We start from the raw sequence: 21228 nt of genomic DNA on the forward strand, positions 1-21228 counted from the left end.
TCAGTTCTTATCCAGCTTTATGGAAGGGGCTGTCTCCCTGGTACAGTAACACAAAGCATGTTGCAGTGAGCCATAGCTCTGTGCAGAAGAGTGCAGCTAAATGGCTATTCAGCTTCTTGGCTGTGTGGGTGATGACAAGTAGTTAGAGCCCAGAGACTCCTGAGTCCTCACTTTCCCTCTCCTCCTCTGCTGCCTTTCTGATCCTTTGGAGAAGTTTCAGCTGAATTAGGAGGAAGAAACATGCCAAACTGCTGTCAGAACCAGCCTCCTCAATACTTCGAGAGCCTTCCCCTTAGTTTTTCCTTTTGAGGCAATCTGAGTTGTGCTGGAGAGCTCTGGGGGAAGATGATCCTTAGGTCACATCTTCTAACAGGCCCACTATTTGGTACCAAAAATAAAGCAAGGTTCCCAGAAACCTGTAGCCAAAGCCTCTTCTCAGGAATGCACTGTGGGTTTTTCTTCCTGTGCTGCCTGTGTAGGATCCCTCAGAGAAGGGGTGGCTCTGAGGACATTTGCCTCTCCTTATCTGGATCTGAATGTGCACATGATTCATGCATGGCAAAACCTCATTGCTTGCCCTTATGCAGGGGGAATAAGATGATGTACATCCCCTGCACATGCTGAGGCTGCATCTGGCCCTGTAACTTGCCTAGAGATTTCAAACTGCTCAGGACTCTTGGGAAAAGAATCCCATGCTGAGACTTGCTCCAGCAGAGATGAGCTGACCTTCAAACACTGATTTCATGAGACCAGCTCCTGAATCCATTCAGTTGTGAGTTTTAAAGGGTGAAGCACCCTGCAGTGATTGGAACATGTTGAACTGGGCTGCTTGTTTAACTTCATCGGTGTTCCCAGCTCTTGCCAGGTTGTCAGAGCACTTCCAGGGTGCACTAGGGCACAGCCCCATCCTCTTGGATCATTTCTGTGGCTTAAGGGAGACCCTTTGCATACAGACCTCTAATTAAGCCAACCTTCAGGCTGACAGTGGTTGTAGCTCATGATCTCTTTGGTCCTACATCGGCTGTAGGAGATGATAATCCTGTTCCATAAGAACATGAAGTTGATGTAAGCTAGTCCTGGAAAAGTGGTCCCGTGTTTGTTCCTACATGGCACTGCACTAGATTGGGGAACTGGCTGATTCAGGTCTAATCCAGCCTTTTTGGAAGTGAGGAAGAAAGGTTTTACTCAGGTCAGTCCCCTGATGTGGATTACTCTTCACTGGCATAGACGCTCATGGCATGGCAGTGGGGAAAAGATTGTGTCAGCTGCAGTATTAGGTTATGCTGATATAAACTATACCGCTCTGATTAAAATTGGGTCAACTTTAAACAGCATTAAATTTAGACAGAAATGAGGCATGCTTCTGATGAGACTTCTCCAAAACTCACATGTGTCTGGCAGTGCTGACTGGCTGGAATTCAAAGGACACCACAAGAAACCTGAGGGGTGATCAGGACTGTTTGAGCAGAGTGCCAACTTCAAATGCAGACCAAGGGCAGTTTTTAACTTTGGATTCCTGCGAGCTGTATCACAGGAAGCAATAAAGTAAATCTGCACAGATGGCAAACTGGTTAACCAGTGCATTATACAACTGTGAACAGCACACTGCACTAGATGAGACTGACATCTTGGGGCACTAGAACAGGGATTATATTAGAACAGGACTAGGCTGCTTTTGTTATTTTAGAACCCCAAATACTGGGATTTGTGGACTGCAAGACCTAGTCTACAGAAATAAAAAAGCACTAATCATGGCACTGTTAGCCAGTAATTATTCAGCCCAAAACACATAATTTGATTTATCAGAGTGAGTATTTTCCTTATACTGTAGACATGCACTTTAGGATTAAAATGTGAAAATAAAACATTTGAGTAGAAAGGGTTTTGTCCAACAGCCTGTTGGACCCAGTTGTGGGCTGTTTTGTAGGATTACAAACACTAGGTTTGCACATGGAAAAAATTCTCCATGTGGTCTTGACTGAAATGAAGCAAGAGATGAAGATTTGGGGGTTCCCAGATTTTCAGTATTGCAGTGATCCTTAGAAGCTCCCTTCTCTATTGAATTAGATGAACAAATAGTAGAATTTGCTTTACTAGATCATGTGTTTTTAATAGAATTCAATGCTTGAACCATAAATAATAGTGGAGTAGGGGACAGAATTTAAACAAGCCTTGTAAGCTCTAGTTACAATGACAAACAGTTCCACCCTTGCATGTCATTTTTACAAATGTTTTCTTTCCCCAGTGTCTTTTCATCTAACTGTATTTTGCCTTGCAACAAGTTACAGCTGTATAAATATCCTTGTTTTGTTTTCTGTGATGTGAAGTGGATGGACTGGATTGGTCTGGATCACAGACATGCCAGGATGGAAAGCACTTGCAGATATTTTTGAATTATTTACACTTGGCAACTAAGCAACCAGACAAATAGACAATGTGTATGACACCTGCCAAACTCAGCGTGACACTGTATCCTACAGGAGGGCACAGATTTCCTTGGGCAGTAGCAGGAATTAAGGGTGTCCTTGGGTAGCACCTTAACACGTGAGAGAACACAAGCACTTAGAGCACGCTGCCCGCAGTGCATGTGCTACACACGCATCTGTTTGCCTGGAGATGTGCTGGCCTCTGTTTCCACTGTGTACCAGAAGTACCTTAAGGGACACCCTCCTGCAGCTTTGATATTTGTCTAAAAGCATGAAAACTTGGATTGTGTGTGGCCAGGATTAACTAGGGACAGGATATAGTCTGTAATCTGGAGGAGTCAAATGTGGAACACTCCGTGTAAACAGTCCCAACTGGCAACTGGCCCTGCTGAAATAAAACCAGATGCCTAGGGAAGGGGGATTGAGCCAGAATAAGCATCTGGAGATACCTGGCAATCAGAATAACTGCCCAGGCTTCCAGGACACCTTGTACCAGTGGGTGGAGTCTTTAATCACCTCAATATATTTGTTGAGCTTTTCATTTAGATTTTCTTTTTAAAAACATCTCTGTAAGTCTTTTACTGTCTCCAGCATGCTGTCATGAGGAGTTTCATCACTTAATTCCACATCATGTCAAGAGCCAGGTCTGTTTGTTTGAAACCTGCAGTTCTGCAGCCCACTGCTGCAGAAGAAGGATCAGCAGTGATTGGAAGCGCTGTGGCCTTCTGCACCTCTTCCCAGCACAGAACACACTGTGCTTGTGGAGTACATGATGTGTCCTCCAAGTCCTGGTGCAGCTGTGCAGCTTCAGGGTCCTGTCACTGGAGTGGCCTTTCCCCACCCCTACAGAAATCGCTGGTTAAAGGCTGACTGCAGCACTCACTATGTGAGATTGCTCCATATTTAGGAGGAGGAGTTAGAAAAGGTAGTTAAAAGTGAGGATATGGCTCTCAGTGCAGGAAAAAAAATGCAGGATTATACCAGTCTCTAAGAACTGTGAAAAGTGATTCTGATTTTAAAAGCAAGGCTTTGGTGCAGCAGTTGTTGTGAAGTCACCCCACCAACAGGGCTTGTCTTAGAGGCTGTTCATGTAGTGTGCACTGTGGAAGGAGATGGAGGCAGAACTTGCTTGGCTCTTCCAGCTGGGGACAGAGAGCTGTGAGTAAAACTGCACACTGCAGCAAAATTAATAGTTCTGATATCCTGGTCCTCCCTCTCCTGTACTGATTCTGTTGTCAGTCAAATCGCTTGCTGAGCTTTCTACTCCATCTTAGTCAGTTCTCATACTGCTACGGAGATAAACCAGTGCTTGGAGAAGGTCAGCAAATCCCAGAGCTCAAGTGAGGTGAGCTGTGGGAGCACAGATTCAGGACAGGGAGGAAGGGAAAGTGGGGAGACCCCTCTATATGACAGCAAAGCATTAGATCAGATTAAACTGTTGCATATCACTTCACCTTCTGTTTCCTGTGGTTCAGAGCTGCGCCCATGTCCTGTCCTTCTCCCTGCTTGACTGCCACATCCTAAACTGAGCTGTAAACTGACCCAGTTTGACAGTGCCCTGCAAACGTCCCCCTGGGCCACATTCCATGACTCCTCTCTGGAACCATGATAATAAAGGTGCTGGTGTTTGTTTCTTTTCCTTTTGTGCCTGACAGATTGACCAAAAACAGTTTGATAAAATCCTGGAGCTGATAGAAAGTGGGAAGAAAGAAGGGGCTAAGCTGGAGTGTGGAGGTCTTGCCATTGAAGACAGAGGCCTGTTTATAAAACCCACGGTGTTTTCAGAGGTCACTGACAACATGAGAATTGCCAAAGAAGAGGTACAGTACAATGACCTAGAAAAACGTGCTTTGGAATCAGAAATAGTGATGATGGAGGGGGTTCTGTCTGAATCCTTAATTTTAAATATAAGTAACTGAGTAAAAATAACTGACACTGTGGCAGGCTGGAGCAGTTGTCTACCCTGTAACTGCCAGTGATAGTGGACAGTGTAATGTGTGTCCTTGCTCTATTACTTTGTAGAGAAGGGCTTGATTTATTGCAGAAAGGTGGGAAAAGAACTCTGGGACCTGATGCTGGTAAGGAGCAAAGGAACAGCCACTGAAGTTCTCTGAAGCAGCCTTAGCATCTGAAACAATCCCAGATTCCATTCTCATGGCAAAATCCCCTGAGACTGACTATTTCTTTCCTATATGAAAACATGGTCAAAGCCAGCAAAGTGCAGATCTAATACCCTGGCTTTCATTATTCATATGCAGAAATCTTGAACAAGCTGCATGTGATTAGATCCTGTGATATTCCTTTGAAATAGAAGTTAATCTACTTTTCATCATGTTCCCTAATGGAAAATAAGTAGTTGCCAAAGTCCAACTGGCATTTGTAGTTTATAGTTTAGCCTAGTGCTTTTTATGGGGCTGCTTGCTGTTCACTCCTGGCAAGATGTTTAAATGTCTCAGATCTGCCACAGAATCTCTAAGGAACCTGGGAAAGATATCAGTCAGTTAGGGCATGAGTTACATGCTAAAAATAGAGAGAAAAAGAGCTGAAAATCCCATGACAGACCTTTTCTTAATGAACTGACTGCAAATCCCAAGCCATGATTCACAAAGCTTATCCAGTTCCATTCATTGGCAGTTTTGTTGCAAATGCACATTCATCCTTTGCCTGGGATTGAGGCTCCACGTAAGAGCCTGGATATCCCGAAACAAAGACATTTAGAAACCCTTGTATGAGCTTAAAAGTGGCCCAAATGAGTCTGTATCTCACATTCAATGGGCTTTATTGTGCTGTGAGAGACTGCAGTCCAAGAAAGGGCTCCACCTTTGATACTGTACCCCATGAGAGACTCCATCCCAAAATCTGGGAAGCCTTCTGTATAGCTGTTGCCTCTACTGGCAAGCCAAGTTTGTGGTCAAACACAGGCATGGGTAATGCACTGCATGCAAATAAAATGCATACAGTGACAAAATCAGGGTTAAAACCAAGGAAGAAAGCCTTGCAGTCCTTGAAATAAATTAATTGTTACTTGAGTACACTCAGCTTCAGAGTTCAAAAGGAGAGTTGTAAATGGAGTAAGGATGAATCGTTTGTAACTTATCCAGATCTAACTCTGCTTATTTTGATTGTTACAGATGATCCATTACTTGTTGGATCTTAACATTTATTAACTACTACAGCACATCACAATGCTTACTTTGAAGTTTATTAGTAATTTTTAAGACACTCTATCAGTGACCCCTAGGAAAGCTAAGACATAAGATTTTAAATATATTATCCAAACAGAGCATCTGATTCTGATTACTTCAAAGTTGCCATGATTAGCAGATGCTTTCCTGTACTAAAGTTTAATTGATATGTGCAGATTTTTGGGCCAGTTCAGCCAATTATGAAGTTCAAGAGTATAGAAGAGGTGATAAGAAGAGCCAACAGCACCGAGTATGGACTCACGGCTGCGGTGTTCACCAAGAACCTGGACAGAGCCTTAACCTTGGCTTCAGCTCTGCAGTCAGGAACAGTCTGGTGAGCAGCCTGGGAACGGAGGGGGGCTGGGGTTTTGTTTCCTGGGAGGAGAAAGGGATTTAGGACTTGCAATCATGTTGGCAAGGTAATAAGGTTGTGGGCTCCATCCTCGTATCTGCTGTTCATTTAAGAGTTGAACTTCACGATCCTTGTGGGTCCCTCCCAACTCAGAATATCTGTGGTTCTCTAAATGCTGGAGGTAAGATGAATTAGTAGCCTGCCTAATTCTTGATGTTCTGCTCAGAAGCAACATCCATTCCTCAAAATAAGGTGGTGAGACCCAGACAGCATGTCAAGAAATGAACTGTTTTTTCCTTCAGTCGAGGTATTTCTTTGCCAGGGTTGTAGTAAGTTCCACCAGATGTGATGCTTTCCAAAACCCTGTATGTAGTAAAAAGCAATTCTCATGACCTTTAGCCAGCACCAGATGGGATTTTGCTGCACAAACCAGTATGGACAGTAGATGGCAACACACCACTGTCACACAGAAAAGCAGCTGTTTTTGCATACAAATTTTCTTATTTTATATTAGAATGGTTTTAAAGATGGAATCCTGATTTTTTTTTCCCACTCGAGACAGAAAGTTGATCTGGTGTCTGATTCTGATGCACAGGATTAATTTCAAGAGTTGGCACCAGAAGAATCAGCCTCAAATACTTACATAAAAATGGGATGCTGGGCTTTGAAGGATACATGCGCTGAAAAACATGGGGGTGCACACTCACAGCACAAGCCCCACCTGTGCTGTATGACCTTCAGTCATTTGATCTTACTGAAATGCTGTGGAAGTGTCTGCATTTTCTACCAAGTATCTATAGAAATGGGCCCAGTCCTTTTATTTTACTGTGACACAATTGTCTGACACAGTCCAAATGTTTTCTATACATGGAAGGGGATGCTGGGGCCTCATTGTGAGTGTTTAGACAGCTTTCTGAGTAAACACGTCCATTTCAGAACGCGCTTAATAAATTAGGGAATAGCTTGGATTATTTATTTTAATCATGACTTGGAGCATGGCATAAATTCTAGCTCAAGCATGAATATCTTTGCCATTAGAGGATATGAAGTGAGATGTAGGTCAGACTGAGAACTACTCAGATATTTTCGGTTTCTTCAGCAAAAGCAGATTTTATTGCAAAAATCTGATTTCTCAACTGACTGAATTGTATAAAAGAGAAAACGGAGAGATTTCAGCCTTTTATTGTATTGTTGGTGTTGTCATCATCTTGCTTTTCCTTGGTATTGAATTGTCTTCTAAAAATTGATGTTTTTATTGTAGGATCAACTGCCACAATGCGCTCTATGCTCAGGCTCCTTTTGGTGGCTTTAAAATGTCAGGCAATGGCAGAGAACTGTAAGTTTTGCTCAATATTTTGTTTCTGTGTGGGTGGTGAATGCAATAACATTTGTGACTGTGAAAACACTGTTGAATTTGCTTTTAAAGTTTAATCAGGCTTGCAGCATGCTCCACAGGGAGGTGCTAAGCCAGTGGAGCGTGGATGTAAAGCATTCCTTTAGGAGCACCTTCATCTGCTTTATAAGCTTTTAATGGCTCCGGTTCAGTCAAGTCTACTTGGAAGTACATTTCCATACTAGTTAGATTTTTAGATGAAGGGAGAAGTATGGCACCACGGCTGGGGACACTGGTATCCACCCCAAACCTGCTCCATCTTTCCATCGTGGTGTCTGTGCCTCTCTTGGCTGCTTGTATCATTGCTCCTTGTTCAGGTGGGAAGGAATGATCTCCCAAATTCTACATCCCATCTTCCAAGGTTGCTGCTAAATTACAGAAGAGCCCTCTGTCCTTCTTCCCCTTCTGGCCTGTTACAGTGGGGTTACCAGACACTTCAGCTCTTAATAGCTACTAAAGCTGAAATTTTTAAACCAAGGTCACCCCACAAGTTAGACACAGAGCCGAGACATTGTGTTAAATCTTAATTTTCTTCTTGTATAGAAGACAGGATTTCTTAGCCCGTTCAGCAGCTCCTCAGAGGAATCTAACACACCTTTTCTTTCACAAGCCAGATTTAATCCCAGAAACCATTTCCAGTAACTGTTCTGGTACATCTGCTGCTCCGAGACATTCAGGTGCCTCATCTGCTAAGCACAGCAAATAAATGAATCCTCGATGGGACACAGATATATATTGAGACCTTATGGTTTGCTTTGCCTGACTGCCTGGCTAATTAAAGGATGTCAGAGGTTTCCCATGGGAAAGGCATGGGAACAGAGCCAGTTATCACCAACCAAAACATAATGCAGTGGTGGGCTCTCTCATCAGTATGCATTTCTGGAGCAACTGCGTCCTCCTGATGACATGGTATCTTGTAGATAGAAGCTTTCTTTTGATGAAAAAATAACTTTAATTGCTGTCTAAGCACCAATTACTGTGTGTACATGGCTGTCTCTTGTATGGCTTCTCACAGCAGCACTCAGTTTGCACTAGGCAGAGGCACAAGTGTCATCTTGAGGGTTATGGTGACCAAAGCATTCGGTGTTTCTTTCACAACCGGGTGTAATTGTATGTACTTATGTGCATGTACTTGGTGGTTATTAGAAGTGGTGGGACAAGTGGATAGCTGGTGTAAATTGTTCAGGTCTGGTTTTAATGACCTGCTGTCAAAAATGCACATGTGTACAGGGAAATATGCATCAACATTCAATAACGGTTGTCCCTTTCCTCCTCTTTTCTTTTGCAGTGGGGAATATGCTTTGGCAGAATACACTGAAGTGAAAACAGTCACCATTAAACTCTCCCAGAAGAGTCCATGAAAACAGGAGGCCTGAAATGCTGACACTCTGAATGTGACACATGGGGGGACGTGTTCAGAGCAAGGGGGAGGGGAGGGGTGGGAAGGAAAATGGAAACACCTGTCTGTATTCCTCTAGAAACACTGAATCTACTGGACTCCATTTTGCCAACTGGCTCTTCAAAAACTGATTCACTAACCCTACTGGCAGTACACACTTGTACTCTACAAGTCTCTGGCTGTACATCTGGCTGCTCCCTGTGACTCAGAAGCTGGTCTGTCACAGTGTTGGTAGGACATCTGTTTCCAAACTGTACCCCTGAAGGACATGAACATCACTGGCATGTTAGAGAGCCTGCTGGTACCATCAAAGGTACTGGCAAATACCTTCAGAGGCACTTGGGTTTCCCTTGGCAGAGGTGGACTCGAGTGGTAAGAGTTAGAACAATTTGACTGGAGTTGGAGTTTGTGTGAAGATTGCAGCTGGAGTTTGGAATGGAGTGCAAGCTTTCATGGAAGGATCTGTAAGGAAATTCTCTTTGAAAGAGCTATCATGGTCTCTCTAAAGATATGTGCATTCTCCATCCTGGTGATATTCTAGCCCTGAAGGAGATTCGTGGGAGTTTCCTAGAGAACTCCTTTGGGGCCAGTATGTCACCCAGCAGAGCCAGCCTTTCAAGTGTCCTTGGAACCTGATGTTTGGGTGTGCACACACTACACATGCTGCAAATGCAAGTTGCTGACTTGCTGACCTTTCTGACTCCCAGTGAGTCACAGTTTTATCTCAAACCTTCACTACAGCACTTTTCCCAAGAGGATTTTGCACTGCACTTACCGTGGTGACACCGAGTTGGATGCTGAGCATGTAGCATGGTAGATACCCCACAGAAAACACTCCATACCAGTCCTGATCTGGGGAAGGAGCAGAAGAGCTGCAGGAAACTGTCCTGCACACCCTTTATCTCCAACTTTCAGGCTTTTTGAACATCTCTTTGTTTTTTGAGCCAGGATTATGAGAGTAAAACTTACAAGCTCTTCACACTGTTTCTTTATCCTGTATGAATGTAGCTTAAAATACATTCCTGGAAGTGCAGTGTGAAAAGGCAGGTGCTCCCAAGCACACCTTGAAGTGCTAAAGAGGAGGGTGTCCAAGCCAGTTCCCATGGAATAAGCTGTGGCTGGAGTTCAGTCTGTCGGCAGCTTTGCAGCCATTGTCCCTGTGAATGCTGTCACCTCGTGGCCAGCACAGAGTAGCTGATCCTTCACTGAGAAAACTGCCTTGGATTGTGCCTTGCTCACAGCTGTCTATGGAGTGGCTGTCACACCAAGTTCATGCCTTAGCACCTCCTGCAGTAACTTCTTTGCATGCCCAGACGTTATTGAGATTAATCAGTATGAGATTACTGCCAAGCCACAGGCTATCTTCAGTTCCTGGGTTCACTGCTTTTCTTCTTCCTCTCCTCCTGACTTTGCTGGAGAGCCCTGGCAAAGGCACAGCCAGTCCCATGTCTGCAGGAGTTAGTGGTGACAGCTTGTTAGGAAGTTCAGCTGCTCCCTCTGGGATTGTCCTCTGAGAACAAACCCACCGAGGTTCCTTATGGCTTATCAGCAGATCTCCAGGGAGCACTGATAAGGATTGCTGCTCCAGATGTCAGAGCTTGAAGCAGAAATGCAGGTCTGACCTCTCTTCTCTGCTGCAAGCCAGGATTTACCCAGTACCTTCCTTTGCTCACAGATAGGCTCAGACAGCAACAACTTCTGTTGCATGAGTGGAGCTTTTTTTGGAGGAGGAAGGAAGGTGGGTGGCGATAAGTAAGGAAAAAAGTTTGCATGAGCCTAAACTTCCTTATTAGTTGGTGAATGTTGAAATTGCACTTCAACATCACTTCACTTCTGACATGACATACCTCCAACAGTGTAACTAGGAGCCTGTTCTTCCACAGGGTGTGAGGCAGGTAAGTCTCCCCATCCAGTGATGAAAATGTCCTCCCTTCCCCATGAAAGGCCAAATGCGATCATTGTAAATAAGTTTCTATTTTTGTAAGACACTTAAAAGAGTGCAAACATCTTCTCAGACAAACATTTTACTCTTGCCCACCTGAGGGTTTCCTTGGGTTGCAGCCAGACAGTAGGGAGGTGAGGCAAACAGTAAAAGGCTGGTTATCTTGATGTATCTCTGTATTTTTGATAAACAGTGGTGGAAACTGAAATAATCTGAAATTCTTAAAATCCTACACTTCTGGCTTTATCTGTATGATATATCATTTCACTTTTTTCCCCCCTTATCAAGTTTTTAAAAAGTCAATGTATCTCTTATTGTATAAATCAGGGTTTGACTCTACACACTGAATTTTCTAAGTTATATAACACTAGACACTAACTTTAAAATAACCCCTTAGAGGGTATATATATTCCTCCATTGCACAGTAAGGCTTTCATATGAATACTAGTTGGTTTTTTTAAAGAAAAGAACTATATTTATAAATTAGGATACAGTTAATCTAATGTATTTTTATAGCTAAAGGTACATGAAAATGTTATGTTTAAACCTCATGTATATATTTAGACTACGGATATCTTTTTTGTAATAGTTCTTGTTCCTAATAAATGTTTAACTTTGTGAAATGGGTGTATCTGAGGATTTAGTAGCTCACTGGGGGACTGTGAGGGAATCCCCACTTGGATTATTTTTTGTAATTTGGGAAGAATTAGCCAATTTTAAGAGTAAAGTGCTAAGTGTGGTCAGTGTTCTGCACATAAAAGCTTGAGTTGTGCCATTTAGTATAAGCAGAGGGAGGAGAGGAGAGCAGAGCTGCAGCTGGCAGGGGCAAGCACAAAGTTGGATGGATCTTCTTTTCCTTCTGAGGTGAGCTTCAAAATGAAGTGCTCCAAGACACACTGGCTCCTGCAGCCAGATGGGGCTTCCTGCCTTGCTCTGGCTGCTCCCTAAACCCCTTGAGACACATCCACCACCAGTGTGGCTCTGCTAAATGTATTCCCAGCCCAGTTTTATTTCTTTCATCTGCAATGTAGATAGAGTAAGAACATTCCATTGTCTTTTAACTCTCTTCCCATCTGATGTGTGAGAAATTCCTGTCGGGGCCCTGCACAGGCGAAGCCAAACTCCTTGAATTTTCCACTCGCTGACAGCATCACTCTGAAGCTTTCAGACTCCAGAAAAGGGAAGGCTGGAGATACAAAGGCATTACTGTGAGTGACACAATCAATTGAGGCATAAGGAAGAGTGGGATGAGATTTGGGGAGGGAAAAAAGGGAAAAATTAGCTTGAATATGTGGGTAAATTCTTGCCAGAGGAAATTAGAGGCTCTACCATAATAAAAGAAAAGGAGTTATTTTAGGGTGTTTTCAAACATTATGCTAAGAAAGGTCGGGGTAAGAGCTGGGCTCTGAGGCATAAAAGGGAGCAGGATGGGTAAGAGGTGGAAAAGTGCTGAAACCAGGTAACGCTGTTTCTCAGCTAAGAGTCAGAAAACAATAGTATTGGTACGTTCTTGCTGTCTACCTATGGCTGCAACTAGACGCAGCTCGATGGGGACCTGAACATCGCGAAAAGCACCGGGGCACACCCATCTGTGTCTCCACAATCATCCCAAGAAGCCCCCAGGCAAATCTCAGGCTGCCGCAGCCGTTCTGTGAATGCACATCCACCCTCAAGTGACCATCAGTGACCCATTGCTAGGTACCGACCAGGGTAAAAAAACATCCTCTGTGTTTAATTTACAGAATAATTACGAGCAGCAAAGCAAAAGGCACGCAAACATCGGGGGATTTTTTCTTAGTTGTTCCGACGGGGGGGGGGATGGAGCAACCCCTGGCTTGTCAGAGGCTCCTGGACAGGAACGGGTCAGTCTGGGGAAGGGCTGCGCACACCAAGATCTGACTCCTTCCGAAGAGAGGGGGCAACCGCGCTCTGCTCTTCCAACGAGGACCAAACTCGCCGCGACCTGGGGAAGGAGCAACTTTCCAAGTCCGGGCTGTGCTGAGCGCTGCCGCGGTAAGGCCGGGCCCTGCCGGGACGATGGGCAGCGCTGCGGGAAGGCTCCCGCTCCAGCCACCGCCACTCCCAGGCTGGGTTTTCCAAGAAAATTCAAATCCTCGGAGCCTAAGCGGCTGCCTAAGGGGCGGGCGGGTGTGTGGGTCGGGTCTGGGGAAGGAGCTCCATCCTCCTCCGGGCCAGCCCTGCCCTCGGGGGCAGGCGAGGGGCCGTGCCGGGGGACTCGCCCTTGGCCGCGGTGCGGGCCGGGGGCCGGAGGAGGAGCCGCTGTCCCGCTCCCTGTGCTGCCGGGCTCCCTCCGCCTCCCGGGCCGCGGAGCGAAGCGTACGGGCGGCGCCGGACGAGGAGGAGGCGGCGGCGGGAGCGCCGGCCCGGGACGCAGGAGGTACCGTGGCTTTGCTGCCGCTTCTCGGGCACCTGCCCCGCCGCCAGGGCAGTCGGTGTGTGGTGGGCTGCCGGGGCGTTTCAGGTGGAAATGAGGGGGGGGGAAACGCGTTTGTTTTTAAAGAAAATGAAAGTTCAGAGGGAACTTTGCGGGTGGAGCGGGCCGCCCCGCCCGGCGGGGACGGAGAGCACCGGGACTCGCTCTGAGGGGAGGCCCCACCCCGGCGGCTGGAGCGCGGCTGGAGCGGCTTGTGAGACCCCCCAAAACGGGGTGTAGCGCCTGCTGTCCCCCCAGCCGGCGGCCCAGGTGTGGGAGTAGGGGATGGCTGGGTGCTCTCTGCTCCCCCGGGGAGGAAGGATCCGGGTCCCTGCGCTGGCGCTCCGGCCCCAGGTTCGCCGTCACGCCCGCTGTGACTCCGGAGCCCCAGCGCCTGCCCACCTGTCCCTCTCAGACCCGTGGCGATACCCAGCCCCAGGTGGGATTGTCAGAAACAACAGGTGGTTTGCGTAAAGCTCTGAAGTTTTAGCCGGGTTTTTTTTTTTTTTTTTAATGAATTAGGAAGCGATTTTGGGCAAACCGTGATGTTTCTGGGGGCCTGGCTGTTTTCCGGCACAGTGCGCAGGGTGGGACTGCGCGGGCTGGTGAAGTGGAGGAGGAGGTGGTGGTTCAGGTATGGGCAGTAGCAGGTGTCAGGGCTGGGAATGTGTGAAATGGGCTGTAAATCCCGTTTACACGTGTTCAGGTGTATTCTGCATGGTCCATTTCGTTCTGAACGAGATTCTGCAGAGCCCATAGGCTCCCTAAATCAAATCCACACGTGGTGTTTGCAGGTGTTACACTTGTGTGCACCTTGCTTTAAGGTAAAGCTCTGTAGGGTTGGGGTTTTTTTAATTATGTACTAAAAGGTCCTGAAATGTGGAAATCCTGCTTATATGGGCACTGTGTGGCAGTAACACATATGGCTACAGCATTCAGTTACTTGCAGTTATAGGGAACTGATTACCAGGACCACACCGCTGTTTTTCCTAAAACTTATTTTTCCTTTCACTTTATACGAGGAGAATTTCAGCCTGGGGAATAGACTGAGTAGAGAGCTAAAAATCAGGAGTGGGATGGTTTTCAAGCCTCGGGAGTCCATGCTGACCCCCGTTCAGTGTTTCTTGTACGGTTGCTGTGGGTGCACGTGGTTTGTCCCCATCTCAGAGCAAGGAAGTGCCTCAGAACCCATCGTCTGCTGCAGAACTGGTGGGTCAGAGTGTGATGGGGAAGTGTTCAGTCTCCCTGGAGCTGCTCAGTGCATCGAGGGCACAGAGCAGGCAGCTGCTGGGAGCATCACATCCCCACCGTTGTCAGAGGTCACAATCTGGACTGCTCTGGGGAGCTGTGAGAGCCTCCCTGACACGTCTGCCTGGGTTGTCCCACCTGTGGCATGGAGGGAGCAGCTCCTCCTGCCAGTGTGGCCAAGGGAAGCTGAGTCCAGGAGAGAAGCTGAGTCTGGTGGGGGCCAGCATGTTCCAGGGCAGAATTCAGTCCTCCACCAGCATGACCCAATTCACCAGTTTGTGGGTCTGGGATTAGGGATCACTTCCCCTCAGCCTCCTGCAGCACCCAATGCCCAGACTGGGGCACAGGGGTGTGAATTTTGGCTCCTGCTGCCAGGCACTGCGAAGTCAGGGTCAGCGGAAGCTGAGTGCACCTAAAATTCAAATATTTGCCTGGAAACAACTGAAATAGGATGCAGTGATTTTTAGTGTTGTTGGCTGGAGAGTGTTGTCTTCCTGGAGAGTGGTGATGGATCAGCATATTTTTATATTCCCCTTGGCCTTTGATCCCAGTTCGGGAAGCCAGTTCTGCTCAGGGAGAGTCAGGGAAGATCTCGGGCCTTGCTGTCTGGAGTGGGTTATGAGCTTTGCTGAGCTACAGCCTCAAACCAAAACTTCATCATCACTCACCAGACATGAGAAGAACCAGTAAGAGTCAGTTGAGGGGCATCATGTTTCATCTGAGAGATGTTTACTGAATGAAACTGAAAGCAGAGAATGAAGGAGCTCTGATGCTGGTTGGACAAACACTGCAACTCCTCCAGTAGTTTGAACGTCTGTATGAAGAGGTTAGGGGGTGGCTGTGCAGCTGTGAAAAGGGAAGGAGTTGGAAATGCCTCGGGAGACTGAGCTGTGCAATTTTCTGCTGCCTGTTATACAAGGCAGTTCACAAGAAGCCAACATTTAATAGCTCCTAACAGCCTGATTTGCCTCCCTGAATGAAGAAGCTTGATGCTTCCAGGGTGGGAGAGTTCTCAAAAACGACTGGGCAGAGGGGACAGGAGCTGGTGTGTTTCTCTTTTCTACAGAGGATTATCTCAGTAACCACATCAGTATTTTTCAGTTTCTCACAGTCTTACAAGAGCCGTGGTTGTCTTTGTGGATGGGAGAGGTTTTGAGGTTGCATTTAGGATTTTTCCAGCTGCACTGCAGGGTTTCAATGGTCTGCCTTTACACCAGCTTGTGGAGAATCTGAAACTGCAGCTGTATCCCCTGCCCACCCCCTTGTCCTCTGCCCAAAGACTGAGCAGCCTTGGTAGTGAAAAATTAATAACATTATCTTTCTGTAGTGCAGAAATTGTTGGTCCCCTCTGTTAATTCATGTTATGCTCTTAACAAAGCTGTTATGAAAATAACTGTATTTACAGGAGGATCAGTGTATTTCTGCAATGTGACATTTGGACAACTGTATTAATAGTGGAGAGGAATGAACATCTCACCATTGCTATAGCAGAACGATTAATTTGTTTTGTTGTTTGTTTTTAAACAGAATAAATGATCTTTCTTCGGGATGGTGCTCACTAGCAGCCTCTGCTCGTGGATTCACATGATGGGGATCGTTCAGCCTTGACAACACTGCTCAGTGTGAAGTGGAAAGTTTGTCTGTGGGACCTTCACAACTGTGACCCAGAATGTACTGGTGTGTGGGAACGGAGGAATCCGCTGTTTGCAGGGAGAGCAACATGGATCCACAAAATGGTAAATAGGAGGATTTATTTCTTCCCTGTTCAGACTGGGAACAAAAGGTTCTAAGAGAACTTAGTAGCCAGCTGCCACTGGGCTTTGATGAAGTTTAAAAATGGGAAAGTTCTTTGAGCCCCAATCTTTGAAAATTTACAAGTCTAGAACAAAGAATTTAACTTCCAGGGAGAGTGATGTTGAACTGTGGAGGTGGTAAGAATAGCATTCCCCTGAAGATGGATGTTCTCCAAAGGCCTACGGAATTAGTCAATATATGTATCACGTCTCACCAGTTCCTAAATATGTTTTACAAGATCTGTGCTTTTTCAGTGTGTGGATGCAGATATGTTCCCAGTCACTGATGCAATGGGTTTTCAGGGTATGAAAGCTGCTAAAATCAGAGCATCTCTTCTCAGCCTGAGCAGATATTAACCTGCTCCAGTTTTACCCTCAGCTCCAATTCAGTGGCTTGCAGTGATTTCATGTTGGGCTCGATTAGAAGGTTTGTGTTTATGTAATAAAGAAATTCCCCTTTTGGAAGGGACATATGCTTCAGGTTGCTTCCTGTGAGTTTTTTTCTTTTTTTTTTCCTGAGCAGGCAAATTATTTTTGGATGGTTTCTCTCGCTGCAACCCTCAGCTCCCAGGCACTGCTGCCTTTCTCTGAGTCAAACCCCAGTTATGTTTCTGCAGCAAGAAATAGCCTCCTGTTCTTGTGTAACGGTGTTCCCCCCTTGCAGCAAGTGCTTCATTAGGAGGCAGCATCTGCGTTTGAAGTGTGGGAAGAAGGTGTGTTTGACGCTTTGTAGTGAGTAAGCAGGCTTCAACAGAAGCTAATGTTTTTGCAGCCTTATTTTGGATTTTATCAGCAACTATGAAGCAAAACCTGATAGTTTATTCAGAGGCCTCCTTGTCTTGTTTGAAGACATTTCTCGCCAGCGTCACAGGGAGCTCTGGGAACTCTTCCCTTTCTCCGTACGTATTCTGCTTGTTCTGTGATACTGATTTTTCTGCTTGCTTCTGGTAATTGGCATTGTACCTTTCTGTAACGCTTGGTTATTGAATATTCTTAAAATTCTTGAATTCTGTCTTCTGTGTTTCTCTCTTGAAGAAATTATCTCCACTTGAATACTAAGCTATAAACCATGAGAAGAATTTTAATCTGCGCTAACGGTCTCAACTGTTCAGAATTGCTAAATTTTTGTTCTGCAGTCGTGATCTGACAAGTTTTCTCACTGCTTGAAAATACAGCAAATAAATTATTGTAGGAGTGAATAATGAAGCGAAAAGTGGAATAGTTATATTTTCTACATTTTGAGTTCAGTTTTTTTTCTGGGAACTTTATTACACGTTGCTGTTACGTAATTATATTCAGTTAAAGTGGTTAGCTGGAAGCATGCGAATCCCAGCGGTAGACTCTTCTATATGGATATATCTGGGTTATATTAAAATAGTCTACACCATTGGAAAACTGGGGAAGGGATCCTTGTAAAGCTTAAGATCCCTGAACAAGGCACCAGTACTGCCTCGGTGGATTTGCTCTTTACAAGGGTATTTGTACATGCTTAAACTCATTGTTATTTCAGGATTGTTTGGGTCCTGCCAAGAATGATTGTCATCAGCTAACTGCTCCACTCCCTAAGTTAGCTGGTCCTTGTTCTGCGCTGGGATCCCGTTTCAGGGGCTGCAGCAGGAACACGGTGACTCACTCAGCCTCCACATGCGAGCCCATTGTTTACGCGCCTTTAGGAACAATGTGGATGCAGCCTCCTGCTCCCATTCAACGGCAGCTGCTGGGAAGGGGAGTGAGATCCCGGATCATTTCTTTAGTGCCGACGACCTCAGTGCTCAGAGCTTGGAGTATTTTTTTTTTTTTTTTTTTTCGGGCAGTAGGGACCGACTTGTGGCTGTGGGGGGGTTTAACCAGAGCACGGTAGTGCCGGGGGCTCCGGGATGGGTCAGTTGGATCAGCAGGGCAGGAGGCACCTTCCAGCAGGTCCCTGTGCACCTTCATTATCTAAAACCTTAGGATTTTTAAGGAGTTGTTTTTTTTGTTTTTTTTTTTTTGTTTTTTTTTCCTGGCAGCTACAAACCCGTGGCCAACTGTATGTGGAGAAAACGTTCACAGCATCTTTGTTAGTTAGAAAATGTAACATAGGGTGCAGGGGCTCACCTTGCTCAGGTGTCTTCTCTGCTGTTCCTCACAGTTGCCAGTGATCTTCCTGTATGCCAGAAGGATGCCAGCTTTCCCCAGGAGTGGGTGAGCTGTGTGTCAGAACTGGAACCTCTCTGCCTTCCGGGGATGGTGCTCGACTTCTCTTTGTGGTGCTGACCCCTTGGAGGGGATTTGTCACCGGAGCACAGGATGAGGTTCCCTTGTGGGTGCACTCAGCATCTCCTTTGTCTCCTCAAACCCTGCTTCCCCTCTCCTGGATTTGTTCATCTTGTCCTAATTAAAAGAAACTGAGCAGGGATATGGGGGTGGCTGCAGTCTCTCATGAAATACAGGGTTTGGGGTTTTTTAAAAACTTTGTTAAAGAGCTCTGCATAATACAGAGGAGGTGATGTGAATTTTGTAGGAAGTACAATGGAAGCCCAAAGGCATCACTTTATGAATGTGTAGAAAAGCATAAAGATTCAAGCCTTTCTATGGGCTGATTGATTTCTTTGAACCTTATGAAATTTCACAGCTGGGATTTAATTCTTGCGTGGTTTTCTAGAAGACAGTTCCTCAGAGGTGTAGGAGAACAATCATTGCCTTCTGAAACATAAGGGTACTTGTTTTAAAAAGCTTATCTCCTTCTTACTGTGAACTTTATCCAGAGTCACAGAGGATTTATGTGCCGCTGGTGTGTCTCAGAGGTGGGACTGGATTATCCTTCAGACATGCCAGAGGGTGTCTCTTCTCTCCTGCTAAATCTAGAAATGAACACTGAAGAGGGTGGAAGGTGTCTAACATTACATAATCAGGGGCAACAATGCCAAGGAGAGCTGCCTGAAACTCGATAGTAGCTTTGCAGATACTAACTAACTGTACCTTTGCAATTTCTTTGGAGGCAGATGAGATGTAACTTGGTGGCTTTCCACTGTCCAGGGAAGCAGAGATGGACATGGACAGTGTGCCTGGAAAAGGGACCTAAATATTACATGAGGGACCAAACAAGTCACCAGAACATAGAACTTGAGTTGTCATTTGGAGTGGACCAGAGGCCCCTAAAGCTGTGCTTTGCAGGTGCTGTGGTGACCCTGCAGCTCACAGGGCTTTCTATTTTATCAGAAAGAAGCTGCCCACAATGGCAGTGACCTTTGCAACCCCAGCTGGGGCATGTCTCAGCTCAGATCTGACTCACAGGGAAAGCTGCTACCTACCCTGCTGCTTCCTGAATCCTGGAAAGGGCACTGGTGTGAGTAAAGGTTGAACTGGAAAAGCCAAAGGGTCGTTTAACAAGAGGGACTGCTCAGGAGCAAGTGCAATTTTAAACAAAAAGTTTCACAACAGTTTGTGTGGTGACAGTTCAAGGTTGGCCAAGAGCAAATGGAGCAGTTTATCCTCCTGGGGCATGCTCTGTGCCCCCAGCTTTGCTCCTGGTTGGCATCAGGGCAGGGTATGTGCAGTGGTGGACTTAATGGCCCTGATGGGCTCATTCCAGCTCAGCCTGTTCTCTGATTCTGTGATTTCCTCACAGTTCTGCACCATTGTTGCCTTAAATGTGAAGGGCAGGAACTTGCAGCATGAATGATTTTGTTTAAAAATCTTTTCCTGCTTAATAGAAGAGGAAGGGAAAATCAGCACCACTGATATCAGTTTGTTCCTCATGAAATCACCATGCAAACCTTAAAACCTTCCCATCAGCCCTGTGTGGGGACAGGAGCAGCAGCTGGGCCCTAGGGCACGCTGTGCTGTATAACAGGGGAAAAGTACTCACAGCCTGTGTCCTGCTTTTTCCATCCACACATCACCCTGTAGTAACATTGCCCTGAGTGTTTTGTGACAGTGTGGGGTGAGAAGGACAAGGAGAGGATCTGGGAGGTGAACTGAGCACACAGAGCACTGGAGAGCTGCAAAGTGTGTCAGTTGTGTGAAGTTCTCCATAATCAGACTAAATCAGCCTTGAAGGTTTTCTGGTTTTCTTCCTGCTTGTTAAGCTGTGAGTAAATTTGAGTCCAAACAGCAAGCTGAAAGGGTTCCTATGAGCCAAAAAAGCAGAAAATAGAGCAGGTTTTATATGTGAATCAGTCTCACTGCAGAGTGCCCTGCAGAAGGAGAAGTAGGAAATGCTCAGCAGGAATAGGAAGTACACCAGTAAGGCAGTAATAGGCTTGTATTTTTAAATATTTAAATAAACTCTTCATACAGAAGTGGTGCAATCTCACAAGGGGCCAAGGGCTCCTGCGGAAGGCTGGTCTGCAGCTGAACATGCCTGTGGTTAAACCTGCCCTCCTGTGCCGAGCTGGGTGTTACAACATCTCTCCAAACCCAACCTGCATTTCAAAACGGGGCAAGGAATGCTGAGGCATTTACAATTTTCCTGACAAAAGCCATCAAAGCCAGCCTGCTCTTGAACTTGAGGGCTCTATCAAGGAGGGCAGAGCTGCTGGGAGAGCCAGTGGTGCAGTAAAGATCTTGGGAAGTTAATTGAGCAGAGAGTCTGACCTGAGAGCCAGTTTGATTTACAGGCAGCAGTAAAACATTGATCTTTATCTGAGCTGCATCTGGAATTATTTGCTGCTTTACAGCTTTATTTTTACACCTTCATGTTAAAATGTATTTGTGGTTTATTACATTGAAATGTAACTTACGACAACTCTGTCAAGAAGCCTGGTAAAAACGAAGGTGATAAGGTAGTAAAGAAAATCCTTTGCCCGTAGAACTTGTACACAGGGAGTTCTTTACAGTGTTCCTGAGGTGTGATGTATGAGGAGGCTTTCAGGTGAGGGTTGATTCTGGGGTCATGGAACTGCTGTCCTGTTTCAGTGGGAAAAAAGCAATTGGTAGTGTTCACATCAACTCAGCCTTTACCAGGCCTGTAATTGATGTATTGTTTTGACAGAGATGTTGCCGGTGATTTTATACTTGCACTAAGAAAATGCTATGAATTGTGGGGTTTTATCCTCCCCAGAGTCTATGGGGG

The 21228-nt window shown here is 45.8% G+C and overlaps 2 protein-coding genes across 2 annotated transcripts in view; both read left to right on the forward strand.

Annotated features, from left to right (window-relative positions):
* The window catches only part of ALDH1A3 (aldehyde dehydrogenase 1 family member A3), a 33352-nt gene extending 22038 nt beyond the window's left edge, over nucleotides 1-11314 (forward strand). Inside the window, exons 10-13 of the mRNA XM_066196210.1 lie at nucleotides 4082-4246; nucleotides 5788-5945; nucleotides 7225-7299; nucleotides 8645-11314. Of these exons, the coding sequence (XP_066052307.1) occupies nucleotides 4082-4246; nucleotides 5788-5945; nucleotides 7225-7299; nucleotides 8645-8717 (471 nt within the window). The 3' untranslated portion in view covers nucleotides 8718-11314. The remainder of the gene's footprint in view (nucleotides 1-4081; nucleotides 4247-5787; nucleotides 5946-7224; nucleotides 7300-8644) is intronic.
* A 1606-nt stretch (nucleotides 11315-12920) lies between these two features.
* The window catches only part of LRRK1 (leucine rich repeat kinase 1), a 72509-nt gene continuing 64201 nt past the window's right edge, over nucleotides 12921-21228 (forward strand). The window contains exons 1-2 of the mRNA XM_066196145.1: nucleotides 12921-13095; nucleotides 15907-16115. Of these exons, the coding sequence (XP_066052242.1) occupies nucleotides 16049-16115 (67 nt within the window). The 5' untranslated portion in view covers nucleotides 12921-13095; nucleotides 15907-16048. The remainder of the gene's footprint in view (nucleotides 13096-15906; nucleotides 16116-21228) is intronic.

Source organism: Chamaea fasciata, unplaced genomic scaffold (assembly GCF_029207755.1).
Source record: "Chamaea fasciata isolate MVZ Bird 193981 ecotype frontalis unplaced genomic scaffold, bChaFas1.0.hap1 SCAF_14, whole genome shotgun sequence".
NCBI lineage: Eukaryota > Metazoa > Chordata > Aves > Passeriformes > Sylviidae > Chamaea > Chamaea fasciata.